The sequence below is a fragment of the Labrus bergylta genome, chromosome 13, assembly GCF_963930695.1.
Source record: "Labrus bergylta chromosome 13, fLabBer1.1, whole genome shotgun sequence".
Lineage (NCBI taxonomy): Eukaryota > Metazoa > Chordata > Actinopteri > Labriformes > Labridae > Labrus > Labrus bergylta.
In genome coordinates, this window is record NC_089207.1 from 25,168,510 (window position 1) to 25,193,151 (window position 24,642).

General features: G+C 39.3%; 1 protein-coding gene across 1 annotated transcript; it reads right to left on the reverse strand.

Annotated features, from left to right (window-relative positions):
- Positions 1-91: 91 nt before the first annotated feature.
- ptprna (protein tyrosine phosphatase receptor type Na) lies at positions 92-20,022 on the reverse strand. The gene is made up of 24 exons (XM_065962158.1): positions 19,611-20,022; positions 16,454-16,504; positions 11,672-11,782; positions 11,030-11,159; positions 10,710-10,857; positions 10,283-10,478; positions 9,929-10,081; positions 9,713-9,838; positions 9,410-9,444; positions 9,047-9,324; positions 8,848-8,934; positions 8,649-8,728; positions 8,408-8,472; positions 6,896-7,105; positions 6,177-6,428; positions 5,899-6,046; positions 5,609-5,682; positions 4,961-5,038; positions 4,612-4,731; positions 3,135-3,301; positions 2,273-2,326; positions 2,070-2,134; positions 1,255-1,328; positions 92-1,102 (listed from the first exon to the last, which is right to left on the reverse strand). The coding sequence occupies exons 1-24, from the start codon at positions 19,684-19,686 to the stop codon at positions 1,031-1,033; spliced, it is 2,850 nt and encodes a 949-aa protein (XP_065818230.1). The 5' UTR covers positions 19,687-20,022; the 3' UTR covers positions 92-1,030.
- Between the last annotated feature and the right edge of the window lie 4,620 nt (positions 20,023-24,642).

Sequence of the window (24,642 nt, forward strand, 5' to 3'; positions counted from 1 at the left end):
TGAATTTTAACATTTTTCAATAAAAACAAAATGCATACATGCTGAATGATGGAATTGAAAAGATTGGTTTTGAAAACAAAAACGTGAGGCCTTTTCTTTTTCTTTGCTGCATCACATCACAAATTTATTCTGGTCAAGTCAAAAATACATTTTTATAGATATTTTCTTTCTGTCTGCTACATGAAATAATCACAATCTTCAGGTTGATTATTTACATAAATCACAAGGTCGTACACTGAGTAAGACAATAAAGGAACCTGAACAAAATCACCCTTTGTGCAGAGACGGAGAGAGAGAGAGAGAGAGAGAGAGAGGTGTGTGGTCGATGTAAAGCATCCTTAAGAACCAGTGCTTGGAGCAAACAATCATGTTGTCGAGGCATGGACGAATTAAAAGTCTCCAGAAAATCAACAAACATCATACGGCAGCGTACAGAACTCTGGTAGACATGAAACATCACACACCGGAGAGTTGATTTGAACCGTATTCGAAGGGATTTAGAATTATTTAAACATCAGTCCAAGAAAACAGCACAAACAGAAGAAAATAGCCAACACACTTTTGGAGGTGGGGTAAAATGATCTTGTATGCTGATTGGTCATTTAAGGTAGTCATGTCCAGTAACGAGGGTTGATGTAAGAAGACAAAGACTGAAGTGAATTCCATCCTGTCAGAATCGGGTGGAAATAAATGTGGAAATGTAATCTGTATTCACTTAGGCACAGTAAATGCAAATGTTAACTCTCGTCGTTCAAATGTAACCGCATCATTGTTGTGAAATAGGACGTGGATCAAATTTTTACAACAATGGCCGAAAAATGAAATGTGGCTTTTGTGTTAATATAAAGGTCCATAAAGGTTTATCAAACCCTCAGAGAATGAGAAGCTGGTACAATACTGCATGCTGATAACAAGGGCAGTAACTGCTCCAGGTGTGATAGAGCACATTTCTTATTTACAGTGATGGCCAGACGTACATGGCTGTATGGTACGAGTGTGACCTCGGGAGTGTTTGTCTCTGTGCGTGTCCTCACTGTGGAAGGGCTTTCAAGATGGCGTTCACCTCCTCTGCTACTGCTGTCAGCGCAAACTCAAACTGGTCCTGATGAGGGAGAGGGATACGGAGAGAAGTACAAGAGAAATGTGTGAAGGATTGAATAGTTAGATTTTGATGGAAGTAGATCTTTGAAGTGCAAATTACATATATATACACACACACAGACACACACACACACACACAAAGATATATGGTACCTTGGTGCGGACCAAGCCAGGTCTCTGGTCTCTGATGTGCTCCAGAGAGGCAGCGATGTCAATCTCCTTCACGCCTAAACACAACAACAGGAACAGTAGGAGGGTCACTACAGCAGTTTGGGAGGTTTCACTGACACTGTTGTGCTTAAGCTGATTAATACCTTCCATAAAAAACAACAACATTCACATCTGGTAATGAAGAAGACAATGTTAATTTGATAAGTTAAATATTAGCATTTACATAAAAAGCTGAGCTAATAGTGTTTATTCAGATATTGTACCGAAAAGAAAATCTTTCTCAACATCAGTCTGGCAGAGAATGATTCAGTCAAAAGGCACGAACACAGTATAGTTTGTTAATACAGTATAGCTGGGTGCGATTTAAAGAGACAGTAACCCTGTGTGATGTTTAACTAAATAGCAACACAAGCTTATCCTGAGACTTCTCATTTCTGACAACTAAAACCACAGACGTGATACAAGCTTGAAGACAATCAGTTTAAAGTCAATGTTTAGATTCAAGAAATTCTTTGGTAATAAATGTTAGCATCTAAAAAATCTCACAACATGAGTTATACCCAATTTCATGAACATTTTAAGCTGTTCAAGTTAGCTATCCCATTGAGCTTCTATGTGAAATAAACCCCTGGAAAAGATACATCCAGTTATTCATACCTTTGTGTGAACTAATTAATCAAATATCATCAAAGTAAAATCTAGTTGTGATTATACCCCCCTCTGCTGTCCACATATAGTAGCACATGAAAGCACATAGGGCCATGACGCCCTGTTTATGTGTGTCCTAAATGACTCACCCTTGGCCATGCGGTTCAGCACCATGTCTATAAGGATGTATGTGCCAGTCCTGCTAGTGCCATCACTGTGGAGTGACAGAGAGAAAAAGAGAAACTGTCAATGCCTTTGTATTTCTGCTGAGTAGTTTATTTGTCAATCTGCTTCTATATCTGCATTCTTCTTGTAAAAAGTCTGGTGTTCATTGTTTGTTTGTTTTTAATACCTGCAGTGAACGATGATCGGACAGGAGCGACCTCTGTAGCATTTATTCACCTTCCTGAAAAACAGGAACAAGGGACAGCAGAGACAGGGAGGAGAACAAAGAGCAGAGAAGATTCTCTATTATATAATATTTATTACAAACGTTGGGAGTCCCAGCTGAGATTGTTCACACATTACATCGTATAAACATTATTCTTTTCAGCAATCCAAACATTGATTAATGCATACAAACGCATACTAATGTCTCTTATGCAGCATTGAGAAATCAGAAGGAAGCAGATTGGACCAGGGAGGAGTACAAAATGATCAAAGACATTTAAATAACTGATGAACACAGTAAGATTAGGAATGAAGTAGAGAATGAAAGGAATGGGAAAAATGAAATGAAATGCAAGGGGTTTGTGAAGGACGTTGAGACGAGATGTAAAACAGGAAAGGAAAGCTGAATAAGGAAGCCCCAGATTCACTGTCCCTCTTGCAGTAGCCAGTCACACCTGCCAATGCTCATTTTTGTGACTATGCAACTGGAGCCAGAGTACTAGCTGCAAACCACAAAAATGACACTGGGAGATGTTCAAATACAAACCTGTCAACCTGCACACTGGGAGAGAGGGAGAGAGAGAGAGAGAGCTCAGATGATGGAAGGAGTATGAAATGTCCCACAAGGAGGTTTTAATGGATAACACACAGTGCAGAATGTGAGGGAAGACAGAACACAGAAAATAAAACAGGATTGACCAGTGAGTCAGCCCCAACATTACACACACACACATCGTCCTCACCACCTGTGTGTTACGTCTGGTGTTGGCTATAAAATGACTGAATCTCACAGGATTAGTCGGTATAATTGCGTCATTTCATACCTGCGGAAGTCGAGCAGCGGTCGTGTGGAGGTGGGGATACCGTCAGCCGGCCAGCTCAGCAGGTGAAACTGCGTCAGAGTTCTGGTCTCCTGCGTCTGGATGTTCTTCAGGTAGAAGCTACGCACCAGGAAGTCCTTACACCAGATGTGCTCTGACACCAGATTCACCTACAAAGATGTAAAAACAGAATACATGGGTAAAAATGACACATAATATATTTTAAATTTATTTCTTTGGAGTTTTTTTTCCAGATTCCTTATTTCCAGGTTCCTTATCCATATCACTACACGTATGAGCCTTTATAAATACTAACTGCTAATAAATCCAATACTCTTCAGTTTAAATTATTAACCAATTCTAAAGTTGCTCCCTAACGCAGGCAATCACAGGCCTTCATTTTTTAACTGTCATATCCTAATGTTCAGACTAGGTTATGTTTCTCTTTCTTTTAATATTTGACTTCCTTCATGGGGTTTTCTTTGAGTTAATGACTTCCCTCTCCTTTCAGGTTCCCTCTGCTGCCCTCTTGTGTCCTTCACATGTTTCACATTCCTCCTCATCGCTACTGTGTCAGCGTCTTGGTCCCAGCTGAGTCTCATCACTAATCAACCCAGCTGTCTTCACTAGTCTTGATTACCTCATGGGTATTTAGTTTTTGTGTTCCATACTGTTTGTCAGTACCTACAGTATTTAGTACTGTATTTTTCTTAGTGACTTTCTTGTGAATTACCTTTGAATGAATTTTCGACCTGTTTTTGCCTCCTGATTATCTCTATCTCTGCTTGCTCTTAAAACTTTTATCTGAGTAAACTTTTGTTGAACTCTTAAAAGTTTTCTTGAGGATTGTGCTTTTTTTTAAGGTTTATATCTGGGCTTGTTATGCCTTTATTTTAAAGACAGGACAGTGGATGGAGTCAGAAACCGTAGGGAGAGAGAGAGAGGGGAATGACAAGCGGGAAAGGAGCCACAGGTCAGATTTCGAACCCTCAAAAGGAGGAATACAGCCTCTGTACATGCGGTGCACGCTCAGAGTTGTGCATTTTTGTCCACTGTTCGAGTTTGACATTAATCTGATCACAGCAAATTACATAAAGAAATAACACGTTCTAAAGCTGATCACCCCATGAACACTAATAAAAAAAATAATGGTTAAAATATTTTGTGACCCCAAGTCTCCTCCACAAAAAGAAAATACCCCCTAGATATAAACATGTCTGTGTTAAAACCCCCTCATTCTGACACTTAAAGTCTGTAGTTTTGGGGGGTAACTGACTAAAACTCTGTTCAGAGATATAAAGAACTCTGTCTTTATTGTCATATTAAACTTGGATCTTCATTATGACTTTTCTTTGTTATCTTATTGTTTTGATGCGAGAAAGTTGTTCCCATTTTGCTGAATGTTTCCAGCAAGAAAAGCACCATGAAACACACTGCTAAATATGAAATATAATATTTCACATTAGGACAGGAAACGAACCTCATAGATGTGGTAGAGTGATGAGCCCTCGTCAGGCCAGTATCGCTCGCACTGTTTCTCTCCGTCTTCAACCAGAGCTGACATCATCACTATCACTGTGCAGCCGTTCTCCCACACCATCTGTAAGTGGAAGCAATACACTCCTTACATGAAAGCACACACATGCACTTCAGATATTTTTATGTAGTGAATCTGTGACGAGTAACAAGACAGAATCATAAAGATGGACAGAATGGTCTAAGGGCTTGCAGGGTTTTAATTTGTGGGTTGATCTACAAGATTCTGTGTAATATAGAAAAGGGGAACATTTAAACAATCAAAAAAAAACAAAAACAAGGCTTGGACCAACCTGCCAGAAATCAGCCACAGTGTGAGCCAACGGTCCCTGTGTGGCGATATAAGCCGGCTGGCGAGGGTCGTGATCGACCTAAAGGGTTAAAAAGAGAAAGGAAGAGAGCAGAGATCAACACAATCTCAAACAGTAAGCTGGTCATAAATACATAAACAAATCCCTGAAGTGTGTATCTCTCGTTGACTTCTTGAGCACTAAGTACTGGATTTTACAGGTCAGTCTTGAATCAGGTTGAAGTGTTTGTATTCATAAACAGAGAAGGAGAGGTTTAGAATAGGCTTTAGGACTGCTGACTTTTTCTTATCATATTGTAATGACGCTCTTTTGCTCAAATTTGTGGTCATCTGTGTACAAAGCCGTACCGCTATTCTCTTTGCAATTTTTCTCCTGTACATGCATAAGTTTTGTTATTCAAACAAAAAAATCCACGGCAGCGATTTCAGGCATTGAATATAACTACATAGAAAAAGTTCATCTTTATGCTGATGATCTTGTGTTATATTTTAGCTCATAAAATGACATAAATATGCATTTCAGTCTGTTTCATAGCCAGCTAAAACTCCTCACAGAAGCTTTAAAGGTGAAATCCACTTTGTTACAAACCATCATTTATAAAAAGTCTTCAATAGTGTGAAGAATCCTTACAATGATACTGGCGTTGATGTAGTCTTGTTTATTTGGGTTTAATTCAGACTTCATCTTCACACGAGTGTGATCATCTGTAGAAGACACAGGTATAAAAGATGAGTCGCTGAAAGAACATAAAACATCACAACACCTCCACGTTTTTCTCTTTAGTATAATGTGCAGAACAAGTTTTATATGTTTCAAGGCGATTAGCGGGCATATGTTTATGCATTGTGCACTGATGACTGATTTGTTAATCCATCAATTTAAACATGTGATCAGAAATAGTGATATATTTATGAACTCACAGGGGATGGATTCAGGGTGTCTGTTTTTGTCCATGTTAGTGGGGCTTTGAGCAGCAGCCAGTGAGCAGGGGTCAGCCTGATAGGAGCACAAAGCCTCCCACTCCTTCTGCAGGCGGTCCTTATTACGCAGGTGATCCTCCATATAAGCCTGACGGAGAGATGACAAATAAAATGTGGGTGTTTAATATCTGACAAACAAAGAAAAAAATTACCATTTCTACTGTCTACTGCCATAAATTAATTTACTACATCAGGAAGTCCTTTGTGCCTTAACTCACCAGTATCATGTGACCCGTAGAGATGTCCATGTTAGACTGAGCGGGCTCTTCGCTCCAGGACGGGGTGGAGCTGTGGGTGGAGGACGGACTGTGCTGGGGACCATCACTGAACTGGGAGGAGACGCTGCTGACGCGAGACGTGTCAGTACCCCTTCGACCACCGGCACCCGCGGGTATGGCGGACCCTGCTACGCCAACACAGTCCTGACGGCAGAGTGAGGATTTGGACGCCATGTGCTGCCGACATAGCTCCTAAAGAGGAATGTTAAAAATGGTAAAAAAGGTCAGACTTATGCCAAAGTATAATACTGATAGTGTAGTGTAAAACAGTTACAGGATACATTTGTGTTAAAAAAAACTATACCATGACAAATGTGCTTCTTCTTTTATGTGGCTTTATCTAACTTTTCCCTTCTTCTTCTTCTGTTGATCACTTTCTGATGATTGAATTGATCAACTTTTCATTTAGCCCATATATAGGCATGCTATGCTGACAACATATAATTAAAATTTTAACTAAAACAAGTTGGAGTTGTAAACATTTATCAGAATAAAAAAATGTGGATATGAATATTTATTGCTCCTTTGTTCTACGTTATGTGATTTCTTGCACTTTCCATTCATCACAACATGAAGGAATAATTGTTTTAAATACCCAATTTGTGACAATTATTTTGTCTCAATTATTAGGTCTGTAGTTCTGCATTATGTTGCTGCACCTGATAGTCAAAGTGTGTCTCCGCTCCTCCCTCCGGCCCCAGACCCAGCTTGCCATTGGCTACTTGCTGCGTGTAGTGCTTGAAACAAGCCACCGCCATGGCCAATACCAGCACACCTCCTACGACTGCCATGGAAACAAGGGTGATGACTGTCCCACTCGAGCCCTGGGAAACCCTGGTTACCTGAGGGAGACCCCGTGCATCCGTCCTCTGGGGAAAAATAGATCATCAAGAGTGGTGAAAAAGACACAGGCAGTGGAAAAGAAACACAAAGTCTACTGATTTTTATCTCTTTAGAGCAACACGTCCATTGCACTCACTTTTAAGAGTACTCAGGCTAAGCTTAGCAACACAAGGGAATCTACCCTTACCATTGGGATATGAAAACAACTTGTTTAAACTTAACAATACATTATTGCCCATTTAACTGTATGTGACAGCAAGGTTTACACAGTGAGGGGTTGATGTTGAGCTGTAAAGACAGACAGTTAAGTCAATATACAGTAGTATCATCCAAGAAGCCATTAAAACAGCAGGGGGTACGTTAAGCTCAGTGAACCTTGGTACAGTACACTAAGTCATTCTACCTCTACTTCATCTACTTCTCTGCCTTTTAAAACTGTTTTCAGCACAGCATTTTTTTTCCATTTTGAGCTGGTGTACAGTCCTGTTTTTCACTCTAAATAACCACACTCTAGTGCACTCAAAGTGTCACTTCACAGAAAACAATTGCAGCTCCACTTACAAACTTAAAAAAAAAGCTGGAATTGAGAGAATAAATTGATTCCTTATATAAGAGCTGCAAATTTTTCTATGCATGTCAGTCTGTTTCACAACCAGATAAAAACTCCTTACAGGAGCTTTAAATCAACTTTTCGTTGTTGGATCTTCAGATGTTTCTTAAATCCTGAAGCTGCTTTTGCACCAACAGCATGTATATAACATGTTTAAAGCAAAGAGAAATGGTTCTTGATATATTTTATGTAAGAATCATTCCTTCTTGATTCAAATAGCTAGTTTTAGTGAGCTTTAGTGTGACTGTATTTTTATTTTGACTTCCCAGTTTCATCTCAAAATATTCAACTCATGTTTTGCTTGGAGTTGTTTGTCTTAGTTTTGATCATATCCAAAGGTTTTTTTTTTTTTTTTTCTCCAACTGATGTACATTTCTGACTCCATTATGCTAATAAATCCATTATATACACACTGGGGATGCAGGTGATGATTATCAGGCTTTGAGTCAGAATGTTTGTGCGAACAGCGAATAATGAGGTTAATGACACATGTGACTGTTGCCATAGCACCTTGGATCTGGGGAGCCACAGCAGGGGAGGGAGAGGCAGAGGAGATAAAGCACCATGGCAACAAGTGGAAATACTGGGTGTTACTATGTGTAGCCTCGCTGACTTGATCTGGCCGCTTGGCCTGCAGGTAGTCTACTCTGCACATTATCACAACCATGAAAGAACCATGAGAGTAATCACAGTATGGAGGTAGAAGTCAATCATTTACCTCTCCTACACCTGTCTGTACAATCTTCAGGCCTGTCTCAGACTCCAGAAAGTTCTTTTCAGATACTGTTGGGGTGAGAAAAAAAATATTTTTGTTGAAATGCCACAACAAAGAAAAAAATATTTTGGTTAAAATATGTTTGAGGAAAAAAAACACAAGAGTAACATTACAGTTCATGCCCTCATGCTTGTGTTTATTTGTGGGTATAGGTTAAGTGTTGGTGTGTGGTTTTGAGTCTCACCGGCTTTAGCAGCCACCTCTGCAGCTGTCATGTTGTGCTCATTCTGGCGAATACGGAACGTCAGGGCAGGACCCACTACACTGGAAACACACAAACCACCAGGACATGCACACACATTGGAGCCTGCAAACTGAAAATGACCTACATTTTGAAACAGTGAAATATACAGCTGTGACCAAACATAACATGTAGGTGTTACCTGATGTTAATGAAGCTGCTGGTTGTCAGGTGAATCTTATCAGCCAGGAGCTCCAACAGCTTCACTCCATCATACAAACTCAGAGGACTATGAAAGAAAAAAACATTAAATACACACTTGCAATCATGTATCTCATATTTGACACTCTTTTCTTGAAATTAAAATGACATTAAGTGATTATTTCGTTCGTTTCTCTGACCTTCTGTTTGTGACAATGTATCCGTACTCCTCCTTGCCTCCCGTGCCCTCGACCCGTGGAGGCCCCTCCTCCTTCAAGCCCTGTCCAGATTCAACCGGAGCAGCTTGAGGGGGCTGGGAGGCTGAAGGGGGCAGGCTGGCACTTTTAGATGGAGATGTAGCAGGGACTGAGAGGGAGGAGGGGGCAGGAGGGGCTGCAGGAGGGGCGGCAGGGGGGTGAGGGACAAGGGCAGGCTTCTCTGGCTTATTGGAGACGCTGTCTGTTTTTAACATCTGCATCTACAGGGGAATGATAGGAGACATGTCAGACATTGTGTGAACAGAATATTAAACACTGACTTTCTGATAATGGATGCTGACATACCTCCTTCAGGGTGATGAGGTCTTTCTCAATTGGATCTGTTTTAAGCAAATATCAAAGAAAACAACAATGAAGCCCTAGATTTGTGTAGCTACAAATAATTCAGACATAAAAAAATATTATTATAATGAATTCTAAGATTTAAAATATCATCATCTTACATAAACATAATTTTATAGTATAAAGATGCAAAAGGGGGCTCAAATGTCTTCCATTTAAATTTTTGCAGTTAGTTTCCACATGACCTCATATGTAGTTTGGGTTTGTTTTGTTTGACCTTTTAATAATAATTTAAAAACACAATACCTGTTTTTTCCTGGGCCTGCAGCAGCTGAAGAATGAGGGCTAGCTTGTAGAGCTGCTCTTGGCTGAGCTCTCTGGGGTCAACTCCATACCTCTGTAACACTCCTGACATCCTCTGGAGCAGGCCATCTAAATGCAGCATAGCAAAAGTTAGCATTATTTCTATTAAGTAAGCCACCATATATGTTTTTAAAGAGGTTCATATTTCCTATTCCTCACCATTGTTTTGAGGCAGAGCACTGAAGTCCTGAGGAGCTTTTTTATTCTGCAGTGCTTGTTGTCTGCCAGCAGTATCAAGTCTCTCCTCCAGGGTGTAGTCTTCCTCATAGTCCACTGGTATCTCCAGATTCAATTCCTCATAATAAGGCAGACCTGCCAATAGCATAATAGATTATGATGCTAAACAGAATTGTCTGCTTATAATTGATGCATCTGTTTTCCTTCCACATCATTTTTGTAAATTGAGTAAGTTATTTTGTGTCTAGTCCTTCAGTAATTCAATAATCTTACTGCCTGAATTCTGAATAGGTATTTTCCTGTGTGTTGTTTACTAAAAAAAAAAATCCCATTTACCTGCAGGAGCCATGGAGGCAGCACCTCTGTGTCGATAAGACGGCTGTGGAGATGCCATGTAGAGCGACAAGGCTTCCTGTAGCAGCTGCCGGTCACGTTCTCGCTCTCTCTGTTTGGCCTGAGACCTTGAAGAGGGGCGGGCATAACTGCCTCCTGCTCCAATGAGTGATCTCTCTACTTCATCTTGGTATCTATGCTGGAATCAGGAGAGATATCGCGCCCATCTTAGATTTAAAGATCATTTTATTTAAAAAAATAAAATAAAATAGCAGACTAATGATGTATTTATCAGTTTTGTAATGGACACATTTTTATGATAACATACAAATTAGTTTTATTCCAGATGTGAGGTAAAATACTTAAATGAGTTGGGAGTTCACCTACTTTGTGTGTGTGTGTGTGTGTGTGTGTGTGTGTGTGTGTGTACCTGGTGGTATGTGTATGGGTCCATAGAGGCTGTCTGCATGCGTAGTGGGGCCTGAGGAGGCTCGACAATCATATAGTCAAGATAATTGCCACTAGGAGCTGTGGACCCTGACTTAGAGCTGTGGTGTTGAGGGATATGCTGTTTGGACCTGGCAACCCGGAGAGAAACAAAAGAGTGTTAGTGTGGAGGCAGCGAGAAAGGTAAAGGATCACAGCACTCTGACCGGTGACTCAAGGGGACCTGAATGGATGGATCTGATTCCTTCTTCTGACTCATTTGTTTTGTGTAAGATGTCATCACTGTAACTGAGGAGTACTTACTGAAAGGGATGAGAGGAGGAGGAGGAGGAGGAGGAGGAGGGGTTTGGCTTTATGGTTTGGGTGGTATGTGGAACTCTCCTCAGCTCCTTTGATAAGATATACTGGGTGATGTCATCTTGCCAGGAAAGACCTACACACACACACACACACACACACACACATATACTCAACAGGTAATTTGGATGGCCACAGAAGATGGGAGTGAGAGTGTAAAGACTGAGGTGTCTCTCTGGACTTTCCTCTATGGTACTGGGAGCACATTGGCTGTGCGGCACACAGCACTTGCTACTTAAATTTGTTAAGGATACAAACTGACATCTGTGTTTTGGTCTTCTAAGACGGACGTAAAGTTGAGTGGAACAAACAATTTTCAGTGACAATGTTTGGCACGATGCTAACAAATGATGACCAAATAAACTGCACTTTTACTTTTTTTATAATTAATTAATTAATTAATTATAAAAAAGTAAGTTGATGAATGTCAGCATGTTAGCAATCAATTTCTCATTTGCTAGCATATTAGCTAAATCTTAGCACATTTGATAAGTCATTTTGAGCACTAGTAGCATTAATTTAATTTAGCATTAAACACATTTGCAATAAGCCTTGAATGCTGTTGATGATTGTTATGTATTTACTCACCTTGGAGCATGAGCTGTTTGAGGACTTCCTGCATCCTCTTCAGGACAGGAACTGACACCTGGTACTGGATCTGCTCCTGCTTTGAACTACGACACTGACCAAACAGCCCGTCTGGAATAAACCCAAAGATACAAAATGTATAGAACTTGTAACATATTTTATCTTATATTGGCTGGATAGTCTCTTCAGTCAGTGTAAACGATTAAGTACATAAAGGCTTGATTCCATTTAGCTGCTTCAGTGTCAGGGTCTTGGTATGTGCATGGTGACTCTATCATGAAGTTAAGGCTAACTGGGACAAGTCAAAGTGAGAAAAAAAAACTAAAAATGTATCAATAGACGATTTCTTATCTTCTTTGTAAAGAAAATTTAACAGATATTTCATTGAAGCTGTCCTTGAGGTACAGTGCAGTGCTTTGTGTTGGCTATAATTCACATGTTAGCCCACGCCACAGCAGTGAGTCATAGTTTTGAAGTTCAGCCCACACTCTTTGACTGCTTGTCAAATCCCTTTTGATAAGGTTCTGCCACCGTCACCAAGTGTGCTTTACTCAAAGTTCACTTGAAGTTGTTGAGAACTTGCAGGCAGCCTCAGGGCCAATCAAAACATAATAGAGTTTAATCAACAGAATTTTTAAGAAACCGTTTTCATTATCTGCAGTACATGGATAAAAAAAAAGTACTAACTCTAGACATTATGTCAACCTCAGCCTACACAATTTCATGCATCAACTCATCTACCAGAAACAAGCTGATGCATCACTTTAAGCTTCACAGAGTGAGTGTTCGCTGTGTGCCTGTATCACTGCATAAAGGTATGCAAGTATTCATCCCTTCAAAATTTATAAGAGAATCAAGGCAAGGAGAGAGGCCAGTGCATCAAAAAGGGGGGGCTTAAACAGGGGCTGAAATTACTTACTTTTTTTTCCACTGCACTTTCATAGTGGCTGATCAATAAGAGAGATATTTTGAAAGTAAAAGACTGTCAGACGTCTATGTGTTTGGAATAAGGATAAAGCAGGGCGGACTGTGCACTATTCAGCGCACTGATGAGTCATCACTGTCTTTCACTACACCAGCTAAAACTGGTGAAACTGTGCATGGTTATACTGAACAGATTAGAGAGGATTAGAGTGTTTATGCAGCCAGGAAGCAGTGACAGTGATTTATTTAACCACTCAATGTATTGAACACTGAATAGAAATAGATTGTTTGGCGTTATTTCTTTTTTTGCAGTAACTACTTCTTATAAATGCCTAGTGATATTGTTCAATTTGATCTACTGTATAGTATGATATTACGTAAAGAAAGAAAGCTACAATTCAAAACGTGAGCATCTCTCCTTCCCTTAAAACTCAGAAAAGAAAAGAAAAGAAAATTTCCATATTTTCCATCCTAGGCGGAGAAACCCAAAATCTAATTTCCAATCATCAATGCCAATAATTTGATACTCCACCTGTTATTGTATCCTGGCTATGGACTGCACTATAGTAGAGAAGACATACAGTTATTCCTGGTGGAGAACTGACTGATGACAGAGAGAACAGGGACATGGAGGAATGGAGGAGGAATGGAAGATGAATGGAGAGGATGCAGCAAACTGCTTGGCTTGATTGGATTGGGACTATTTCTGGAGCTTGGGTTATTTCTGTGAATATCTTTTTTGTACAGAGGATATATTGCCATATATCCCCTGTACAAATCAGATCTATTCAATTTGAAAGAAAGGTAATGTTTGGCTTAAATGATAGGATTTAAAAACACTCCAGTTTAATAAATATAAGTCAGATAAACAGTGATACAGTATAAAGCACTACCATGATATTCTACACTACAGTATAGGTAGAATGTGTGTGGATATGTAGGTGTATTCAAATTTAAAATAAAATAAAACGTAAATAAATGGTACATGTTTTCCCAATCCTCGAGTTTTAAAGGAAATGAAAGAGATGTTGTAGAGTTTATAGCACATCATGGTCCGGATGAATACTCGATTCTGATTGGCTGCAGGGTGTCAGTGAATTTTCTCAAAACTCAAAACCTATGAAGTAGTTTCAATAAAAGTGTCTCTCCACTGTTTAAATCAATTGTTGTGAAACAGGCTGTCTGTAAAATGATTAAGCATAGCAAAATGGATGCAGCCAAGGCCTTACAGTATTATTAGATTAGTCAAACCCTCAGGCATCACAACAGAGTTATGGCTTGGTAAAAACTTGACATTTTTTATTGCAAAACACATTAAAAAAAAACGTGGTGGTCTTTCAATCTTTTTGACAGTTGCCCTTCAAAGGTGTGGTGTGCTCCACATCCAAAAGTTGACTCCTGACAATTCGACTCCTCCTTGGGTAATCCCTCACACAACCCTTCAAGTTACATCAGGTCATGTTTTTCTTTGTCGTCTTTTATTTTCAGATCCTGTTCCCTGTGTTTTCCCACCTTGTGTTCCCACACCCTGATAGTGCTCACCTGTGTCTCGTCACCCCTGTGTCTGACTGTCTGTGTATTTACCCATATGTCCTCCTTTTGTTGCCAGTTTGTGATGCGTTCCCTTATGTCGCCTTGGTCCAGCCTTTTCTACTTTTGAGTTTTCTGGTGTTTTATGACCATTGGCTGCTTCTAATTTTTGCCTTTTGCCTGCCCATTTTGGATTTGTCTGCACCACTGACTGCTTACCTGTGTACCAACCTTGTTAAAGTTACAAGGAACCTCAAGGAGCAGCTAGTGGACAAGTTCAGGGTGCTACACCTGCACAGAAAGACCTCAAGCGATAATATGTGACCTTACTCTGCTTAACAGATGCATCTCACTCAAAGACACTCTACAGGCTCTTCAACAAAATCAACAAAAGCATCAACAGGGTCCTTGCATTTTTATTATAATGTGTACTACAAATATGTTCCACAGAGTGGGCTGGAGGAGGACAAGAAACAGAAGCTACAAAGCGCCACAAATTCACAAAACAACAAAAACTCTTCTGTTTCTGGGTGGGCTGAAAACAGGGAAAACTTCTAATCTACCTGGAACACAACCAAAGCAATAATAGCTGGCAACACAGCATGTCCCATACAAATACAACAAATGCTGAGAGCACTGAAAATAAGAGGTGCATTCCATACAGCACAGCAAAACACATCAGATGCAATCAATCTTGTGTATCACTGGTGGCAGCCTGCAGAAGGAAAAGAACTAAAAACTACACGAGAGCTTAAAGTCTCTGGTGTTTGCTGCAGGGAGAGAAGGATGTGCTGTGCAGAAAGCTGACATTATATTAGACATCAAAGGGTGATTGTGTGCCTGACGGGAAACATTACATAAGCTTATGGAATAAGATGGAATCACTGTCATCAGTGTGTTAGAGGCATAAAATACATCAGAATACTTCTTCTGAACTGATTCTGGTTATTTCCTGTAAATGATTTTTAAAGATTCATAGTTGCTCTTTCTTTTATCTTTTTTTTTTAATTAAGCTGGGAGGTTTATTCCTTCTGTTTTATGACCAATATCTATCTTTATATGACTCAACATGAACCGAAAAAAAACGTGATTTCTATAGTCCATTTAATTCACAGCAAGATGCAGGAAAGTTTAAGTAGTAAAGTAGCAGGACAAATAACAGTTATAATATTAAGCATCAATAATAAAGTCATATGTCTTCAATTTATCATGCCTACATTCTCCATCAGACTGATAAGCATCTCTGCTGTTTTCATGTATTTATGTATTGCATAAAGCAAGTATGTTAGAATTCAAATATTTCATAATATCATTAATGCCTATGATGTCAAATGTGTAATCAAAGAAATTAAAATGTGTGCTTGCAGATAGATAATGGTTATGCATTGCACAGACACAATACTGAACATAGAAGGAATCATTTAGAAATCAGAATCAGAAATACTTTATTAATCCCAGGGGGAAATTCGTTTAGTTAATTCAGACTCAAAACAGTATGAATTGTTGGTGTACTTTTGCTCTGAGTAACCTCAAACATCTCTGAATCCTGTTCAGGAAAACTCAACAATGGGGCTGCTTGTCTTTTTGTGGAACACGAGTGTGTGTAAAAAAACTGCCGCAGTTTGGACTTTTTTTCTTCTTCTTCCACAAGCTGCAAATTAGGTCAATTAGTATTTGTTAATGACTTAAGAGGAACACATTTTTTAATAGCTCAGTTTTAATTGAAGAGGCATGTTCAAAGAGCGAAAAGGGCTCATTTCCACCAATCAGACTTGAAAGCAAACATTTGCCTCCCGCGCTTCAACCTCAGACCCTGAGATGTGCATAAATACAGCCCTCTGTGTTTGCAAGCACGCTCATCCATTCTGTATGCCGTCCAATGGCTGCGTGCGTGCGTAAGTGCAATTTCCACAGACAAGTGCGTAAGTGTGTGTCAGTGACTCATCGCTGTGTTAGCACAACAACTGTGGGGGTGTCGACCTCACAGTGATGTCAGTGTTACCATGGAGACTGTGGAGCGGGGGAGGGGCTTAGAATATGACGTGGAAAACTGAGAGGGGCAGGTGACTGGAGAGAGGCAGACGATGGGGGGAAATCTTTGACGTGTGTTTCTATATATTTAGAGACGTTATTTGTGTCAGCATCTTTGTGTGTGTGTGTGTGTGTGTGTGTGTGTGTGTATTTACAGTTGCAGGGGAAACTATTCAATGTGCTGCAGAGGTAACACAGGATTAAAAAGAGCAGTGTGCCTTAAAAGTTTATGAGCACAGACATTATGTGTGTGTGTGTTTTATGTGTAAACACAGTACCAGTGGTGGCTTTACTCACCATCTGAGCAGAACTGATCCCTCATGCACAGCTTCCTCTCAAATAGGCAACCTGTGGTTAAAAAAAACACAAGGCCGACAGGTACTCAGAGAAAAATCTTTCACAATGCTTTCCATGGCAACCACTACTGTAATTCACATTTGAAGAGGTAGAAATGTGAGCAGAACAAAGTGAGTCTAACCCTGGATTACTCATTGTAAATCGGCTTCAAATGCAGTGAACAGTGGTTACCAAAAACATACAAGTCTTTTATATTGAAATGCAGCCGTTGTCAAAGCCATACCTTCACAATAATAATCATAATTACAAGACTTTAATATAACCGCTCAAAGACATTTTTACAGCCCCCTTAAAGTATCGTTAATCATCAGCATCAAACCATCAACTCCTGAAAGCATTGAAACACTAACTATTTGATTTAATTCCAACATACATTAAAGGTTGAACAGGCTTTTAGTGGTTTTAAAGATCTATCTATTAATCAAGATTTAAGCCATTTAAAATGATGGCCATATTCTTTTGCATGTGAAATCTGAAGTTATTGGAGGGTAGGCATTATTTGAGGGTATCAACAATATGCTCACTTATTATTTAGTAAGACAAATGCAGTTTTGTCATGTGTGTTTTATTTTCTTTATATTTCATTCTCAGCTGTTCCACTTGTTCCTAGTCTTCCTGTAGGAAAGTGTTGTGATGTATAGCTATAGGTGGGAAGTGACAAGGTGTGGCAGGCAATAGACAGTAACCTAACAAGGGGAGAATATCGCAGGGATCGTTCTTTTATTCTTTTTCTCTCTGGCCAGCTTTTATTGCACTTTATTTAAAATAATCATTTTGTGAATGTGTGTTCGGAAGAAATCAAATCACAGATAAAAAATAGAGAAACAGGTGAGCTGAAGGCAGAGTGATTTCCTGAACAGAAACCTTGCAAGAGAAGATTGACAACTATTTTCTTTTCCTTAAATTGAAGTGACGCAGTCTCGAGCCGCAGTTTGAGTGACTCACCTTTATGAAACACAAATATATTTCACACTTGATGTTGATCTCTAAAACTTTGAAACTTGGGGGTGTATTTTGAGGAGAGGTAATCACTTTACTTTACATTTTAATTCACAAAAACATATTCTATTCTATTCTATTCTAGATATCAAACAGCACGCCCATCCAAATAGTTGAGTCCTGGGTTGCTGGACAAAATAGAAATCCAAGGACAAAGGAAGATGTCAGACATAGAGCCTCAAACGTTACATGTGGTGATAATTCCTATTAAATGTTAACTGGAGCAGCTTCTAGTGTGCAGACTTTGTCTTTCTCTGTCTTTAAATATTTTGTTTTTACCAAATCTATGTCTGAATCTTACACATATTGATGCCTTTAAAGAGTAAATAGAGTGTTTAGGGGCCACTCTGCATAAATCTGCCTCACATGGAGCAAAACCTCAAGCAAAAAAAAACACAAAGGATATTATTACATTAGGACCCAGCCAAGCAGTTATCTGTGTAGTTGTAGCACACAGGAGTTTGCAGAGGCACTGACATTCACATTATCTGAGAGGACACTGTGTGTGTACCGGTAAATGTCAATCCTAGTCATCAAACACTGACTGGTTTTCCAGGGAAAAAAATCTGACATTTGGATGGATGACAGCTCAGATACTATATGGATGATTGTGTGAAAGAAGAGAGATGGAAGCAAAGAGACGTTAATGGATGACTAGACAAAGGGAAGCATCAGTGGTTACTGGTTTCTCTCCATGGTGCTGAATTGTCCACATTTGCAGAATCCTACCAAACTGAGCACACCATTATCATTATGAGAGCATTTAATAATAATGCTCAGAGTTTTTTTTTTTATTGATGTTTGAATTCTAATGGAAAACTGTGCATACAAGTATTTTATCAGCATCTTGTGTTCACTGTTACTTGTTTTGTGTTTGGACGTTTTTGAGTGTATTTTAGTTTTTACAATTAAAAAAAAGATTTCATTCACAAAGTCAATTATTATGCATTGCATTTCAATGATAGTTCTTAAAAAAGGGAAAACATGATATTCATATTCGTATATTCAGGGTGGAGGGGGAAATGGTGGCGCTGGAAACTATTCTGTTTGAACAAAACCCAGCTCACTTGTGTTTGTCAGGGAAAACCAGAAGCAGACAAAAAACATCTCCTTTCTCAATCTCAAACTGAATTACTCCCTGAATGCACTCTCTACTTCACATATCTCCACCTTGACATGCCAGACAGATGTAAGTATAGATAGTCTGCAAAGATCAAACTTATGGGAAGAAAAAAAATGTAGAAGCCATCTTTGGGTGGGAGTCTGAAAGGATGGAGGGAGTAACAATACACTTGTTGATTCTCTGTATTGATTTCTAATTACGCAGGCTCAATGCATCAATCTACAACAAGAAAAGTAATTTGATTTTTATGTCTTTTGTTCAAGTCAGTACAAAATAGTCGAGCAGAAACAGCTGCTGCTGCCATTTTCAATACTACTAAAGAAAACTCTAAATGTCCCTGCCAGCTCAACTGCTGATGCAAGCTCCACTCTGCCGACACATCAGTAAACACACTTTTAAAATAGATGTTTTTTTTAATGAGCTTGTAATGTATTTATTTTTAAATTCCAATAAACATGATTACAGTGAATGGTGTTTCTGATTAGACCTTTTTTTTAATTAATCAACTGGAATCAATCTTTAATGTTTGATATAATTTACATGGAGTTGCAGAAGACTTTAACCCTTTATTAAATGCTCCATATATTCTTCTGTTGTCTGTTAAGAAAAATACATAAATTGGCTACTCTGGTTTTTTATGTGCCTTGTCACTTTGCATCATTTTTCAACCCCCATCTCTTCTCCGCCTCATTTCATCGGTCTCTTTTATCTACCCATCTCTCTAATTATTTAGAAACATTTTTTTAAAGGAATGGCATGTAAAGTGATATAAAGATGTAGATTACACTCAGTGTGGACATTTTACAGCACTCTGATAGCGATGCACCCATGGATAAAGTATCCAGATGGGATGTGAAGTCATTAGTTAGAAACATCATGTACCTGAGGGAACATCAAGCATACAGAAATATAGCATGACTTCTGGTAAGGACCGTGCCATCATCAGTCTCATCGTCATCATCATCATCATCTTACCGTATTTCTCTGACATCCCTGGTTGGCACAGCACGGTTACAAGAAGCAGGACTCTCCATGGTTTCAGGTGGATCATGATCCCAGCGGCGGAGGAGATGCAGGGAGACGGATGCTTAGCTTTGGGTCCCTTTTTTTCCTGCTCTTTTAAATCCCCATAGTGTTGTTAAAACGAGCCTTGAGTCTTATGTCTGCAGCTCACATTGCACCAAAAAGCAGCCAATGTGACGGATAATTCGCGATAAATGGTTATAAAAAACAAAACAAATTCCTCATTCACTGAGTAGGCTACAGGCGGGGCGAGGGGATGGAAAGAAGAGGAGGAGGAGGAGGATCTGGCTGTGAACACGCAGCGTAGTATCGACCCACGACAGCAGATCTGCAGGAAATAACGCACAAGTCGATCATTGTGGAGAAACAGGGAGCATGGATTATTCGACCTGCTGTGACGTCATCCCAGCTTTCAACCACAGGGGGGGGGGGGTGATGAGTGAATTAAAAACATCCACCTATCCGCAAACGTCATACATTTATTATTCATTAATGCGAGCGTGCACTAAAAAAACGTGACGGGTGCAACGGTTCTGTTCCACCGTGCAGCTTGCAGGTGTGCACACAGGTATTTAGGCTATATCCAAGTCTCAACTAGTAACAAGTGTGAAGGCTGCCGAAAATGTTAAGGAGTTTATCTAATAATGTAGTTTCATCATTTGATAAGGCTGAAAACTGAGTAGACTATAAGTGTTCAGTTTTTTTTTCTTAAATCAGATTAATGGAGAAAAGGAAGAGAGGAAAGGAAGGAAAGAAGGAAGGAGCAAACAGGATAGCAACAAATGTTATCTCAATGGGCTATATGCCTGTAGGCCCCAAAGCAATGGAGCAGTGTCTTAAATTCTCCCAGGTAAGACCACCATAACAAACATTATAATTATCAAATAAGATAGGCTACATCTTTTTATTATTATCTTACAGTGTGTAGTCTTTTAAAGGTAAAGTGCTGAAATAGTTATCCTAATTGTCCTTTCTGATTGGAGCATCACTCAAGAAGGCACAGATGCAAAGCACAGGGCGCCACAGAGCTGTACTCTAGCTCCCTCTTGTGTCTCTGAAATGCTAATGCCTTAGTTTGAACAAGGACTTGTTTTCTCTGAAATATGGGTTAGAATAAAATAAATATATATTTTTTGCTAGTTTTGAATGAGTTGGGTGCTTTTGTTGATTTTATGCAGTCTACATCCAAAGCCTTATTTCATTTCATTTCATGTATTTATTTCAAACATTTTAGATATGACAAATGAAATCTGAAACAAGCAAAGCAATTAACAATGAGGGCATACTTTCTGTAATGTCTCGATTATTTTAGTCTATGTTCAATAAGGGTGTAGTATGACATCAAAGAATCTTATCTAGTGTTATCCTTTTTTTCTTTAAAGCTTTATTAATCCAAGGCCTAAGCTTTCAAAATGAAATCAAAGAAAACAGTTAACTAGCTAAGAAACAGAAAGCAACCACAAATGGAATATAGTCTATAACACACATCAATTGGTAGACGGTACAGAGCATACATCTGATTCTTCAATTCTATATCTATTTGATTACTTTGAAAGGTAACTAAGTAACCTAGAAATGATACAGTCCAGTGGCCTTTAGTTTGAATTATGAATCACATGGTTTGACTTGAGTACTATTTCAGGCACATTGTGTTGTCATCAGCTTTTGATATCACATCTCCCATAAAATGGACCTAAAATAGATCTGGAACAAATCTCAGTGTGGAGGCCCATAAAGTTGCTCTGGGATCAATGTTACACAGTTGCATGCAATCACCAATATGCACAAGAAACACACACTCACACAGTCTATGTATATCTCTCTCTCTCTCCCCCCCCCCCTCTTCATCTCTCCTTTACTGCCTTCATCCATTTGTCCTTGTGTGTCACTCATACGTGACAGCTCAGCGCATTGGCATGTGTGTATGCATGTTTGGTTAGTTGCTTGGCAACTTGCATCCAGTGTTTATGAAGGATACAACTAGCTGAACAGCCTTCACCTATGCACACATTTAAGGTCATATTAACGTATCACAGGATTGTCACCATCCTTCACTTTGTTTTCTCTAACTTTGCCTATAATACTGTGCCTGTTATCACACTGTGCAGCTGCCGGATCCATCTGACTTATGTTTATATCTAACCAGTCACTGTTTTACTTAAATGTTGATTTATCTTCACACAGATTCAGGGTTACCTCTGGAGAGTTGTCATTATAATAAAGACACAGACTCTGATTTATTATGTCCTTGTAGTTTTAAAAAAGGATCCTCAAACTATTTCTCATAATGCCATTCTCCAATCATATCATCCACACTGCTTGGCTCCGAACAGCACCCGCATTCCACTGGCAAAAGACCCCCCCACCCTACCCTTAAAATACTGCACCTTTGGGAAGTGTTGACTAAGTTAACTATTTTCTGTGACCTACAATCACAGTGTTTATCAGAGGAATATCACATTTCCTTCATTATTGTTTTTTTTATATCTTATTTTGAAATTATCAGGGAGGAGCGGCGACATTTAAACTTTACTTTATTTTCAAACCATGTTCTTAAGAATCTAGATAAAGCAGTCACATAAAGATTGTGACAGAGTTTGGGGGATTACTGCTGATATCTTAATGTTACAATATTACATCCTGTCTCCAAAATAAAATCATGACATGGCTGAGTTGAGTCTGGCTGCTATTTGCTGTTGATATTTTCAGACATGGTGCATGCGTGTGTCTGTGTGATAACTGTTTTCCCAGCCGCACTGCCATCTTTGTGCTAATTTAGGAGCGTTTACTGGGCTACAGGTCAGGCATTGCTTCTGTGTTTGTGGTAGTTAGGGAACTTGTAGGTAGCTCATTTTCTTTCCTGTCCCGATGATGTGGTATTCGGATGGGAAACTCCAGGATTGCAGGATTAACAGCTGACGGTAAATCGTGTACTCAAAACATTTAGAAGTGAGGTCATTGTTGGTGGGGTGTAAGAATCTGCTTTATTCCATCAAACTGTGTTATTATTTTACATAAACATTAGCAAAAGATTTGAGTTCAAGTCCTTTGGTTGAATATCTTTTGAATACAAATGTGTACACATCACCAGTGGTGTTTTCTGGGGTCATTGAGTTGATTAGTCCCCTTATGGGGTTAAAGTATCTTTTCTTGTTCATGAATCACCCAACTTGATCCACAGCCTTCTTCATGCATTCTCTGTAATCCCAAGTAGCTTGAATATCCTGTGAGACCTCTGCTCTAGACCTCTAAGGCCTTAGTGACATCAGAAACATGTCTCGCCTTCAGGTAACCCCAGCCACAAAGGACACACAAACCTTTTACGTTGTTACGTTGTTCAGTTACCACAAGAATCTTGGGTAATTACGAGGAATGAAAGCTAAGCAGGCTTCTTGTTTTACATTGCCCTGGCTATGATTTTTGTTTTCAGTCAGAGCAAATTATCTCACACAAAAGGCAATACAAGATATGAAGCTACGATGAGAGCAAATACACTTTTGCTCTCATCGTAGAATTTTTTTTTTCATTTAATTTTTTTACTTTTTATGTTCTATAGAAGACTTTGATTTGTGGTATATGTAATTTCAGAAAAAAGCAGCACCACAATTATTTATTTTATTGGCCTGTCAGACTCTGTCTCGGGCTCTGTCCCATGATACTTTGAGAAAGTGCTGGACAACAGGTCAAACGGAAAGGCTTAAAATAGAACTGACACCACTAACAGCTGACACACTGCTCTGTTAAATGCATATTCACGCACGACCACACATGAACGCCCCCTCCCAACTTTACACCCTGACGGAACACACACACTTTTGGACAGTGATAGTTTACTCTCCAAATTTAATCCTTAATCTTCTTCGGGTTTAACAGAAACAACTTGCTCTAATTACTGCAAAACACTATCAGCTCACACAGATGTGTTGTTGCCACCTTTAAAAAATGTTGTAAACCTGCATACTTTCATGTCATTTGATTAATTTTGTGTAATGTTGCATTTGTAGGTCTTGACTAAAAATGGTGCCATTGAAAAAGTGTGTGTATGACGTAGAACTAAAAGCAACATTTTAGATCAAGCTATCTGTGGTAGCAGCTGCCTGATACTTCACTTTCACTGCTTCTATTGGCTGTAGTGTCTGGAGACAAGGTTTTCCGTCATTATCAGAAGAGAATTTTAGTCTGTGAGCTAATACAAATGATAATTAGCTCACAGACTAATTATCATTTGTAAATAGGTCTTGCAATGCCAGGATAGACTTATGGCAGCTTTCCCATTATTTTCCATTCTACTAATTTATTCATTTATTCCTTGAGTTCAGGACAGGTCCTATACCTACAGCATAATATGCCACAATTCAACCCCCAATGGTCCATCCATCCATCCATTATCTATTATCCATTATCCTTTATCCCATTTGGGTTTGTGGGGGGGTCTGGAGCCGATCTCAGCTGTCATTGGGTGAGGGGTGGAGTACACCCTGGACTATTAGCCAGTCAATCACAGGGCACATTCACACTCACATTTAGACCTAGGAGCAATTTTAGAGTCACAATTAACCTAAAAAGTATGTCTTTGGACTGTGGAGATCATCCAAACTCCACACAGAGAGGCCCTGTCCGATGGGAATTCAAACCAGGAACCTCCTCAATGTGAGGCAATGGCGCTAACCACAGGACCGCCCCCAAAGTCTAGTCAAAGAGATATTTTTGCTGATATTTCCTTCTCAATACTGTGTGAGCGTGTCCAAACAAGTTTTCATTGGTATTTTTCCAACCTTCAACTTATTCTTTTAATATTCTTATAAGTCCATATAGTTCTGTGACATCATACACGTATGACTTGACAAAGATATTCCTTTCACACATTTACTTACACAAGTTCCTGTGACACTGATCTGTGCCGAGATTCCACACGAGTCTGAGCTGGCTTTCAGCTGCAGACAGGGTTGTCTGACATGAGCAATATCCGCTGTTATAGATCCCT

What these genes read in the sequence shown, in the direction of transcription:
- ptprna (XM_065962158.1), bottom strand. Translation starts at nt 19,686, where the DNA reads ATGATCCACCTGAAACCATGGAGAGTCCTGCTTCTTGTAACCGTGCTG. An exon ending in CAAACAGCTCATGCTCCAAG is followed by an intron (nt 11,160 to 11,671) that starts GTGAGTAAATAC and finishes GTGTGTGTGTAG; the next exon opens with GTCTTTCCTGGCAAGATGAC. An exon ending in TGCCTCCATGGCTCCTGCAG is followed by an intron (nt 10,082 to 10,282) that starts GTAAATGGGATT and finishes TGCTATTGGCAG; the next exon opens with GTCTGCCTTATTATGAGGAA.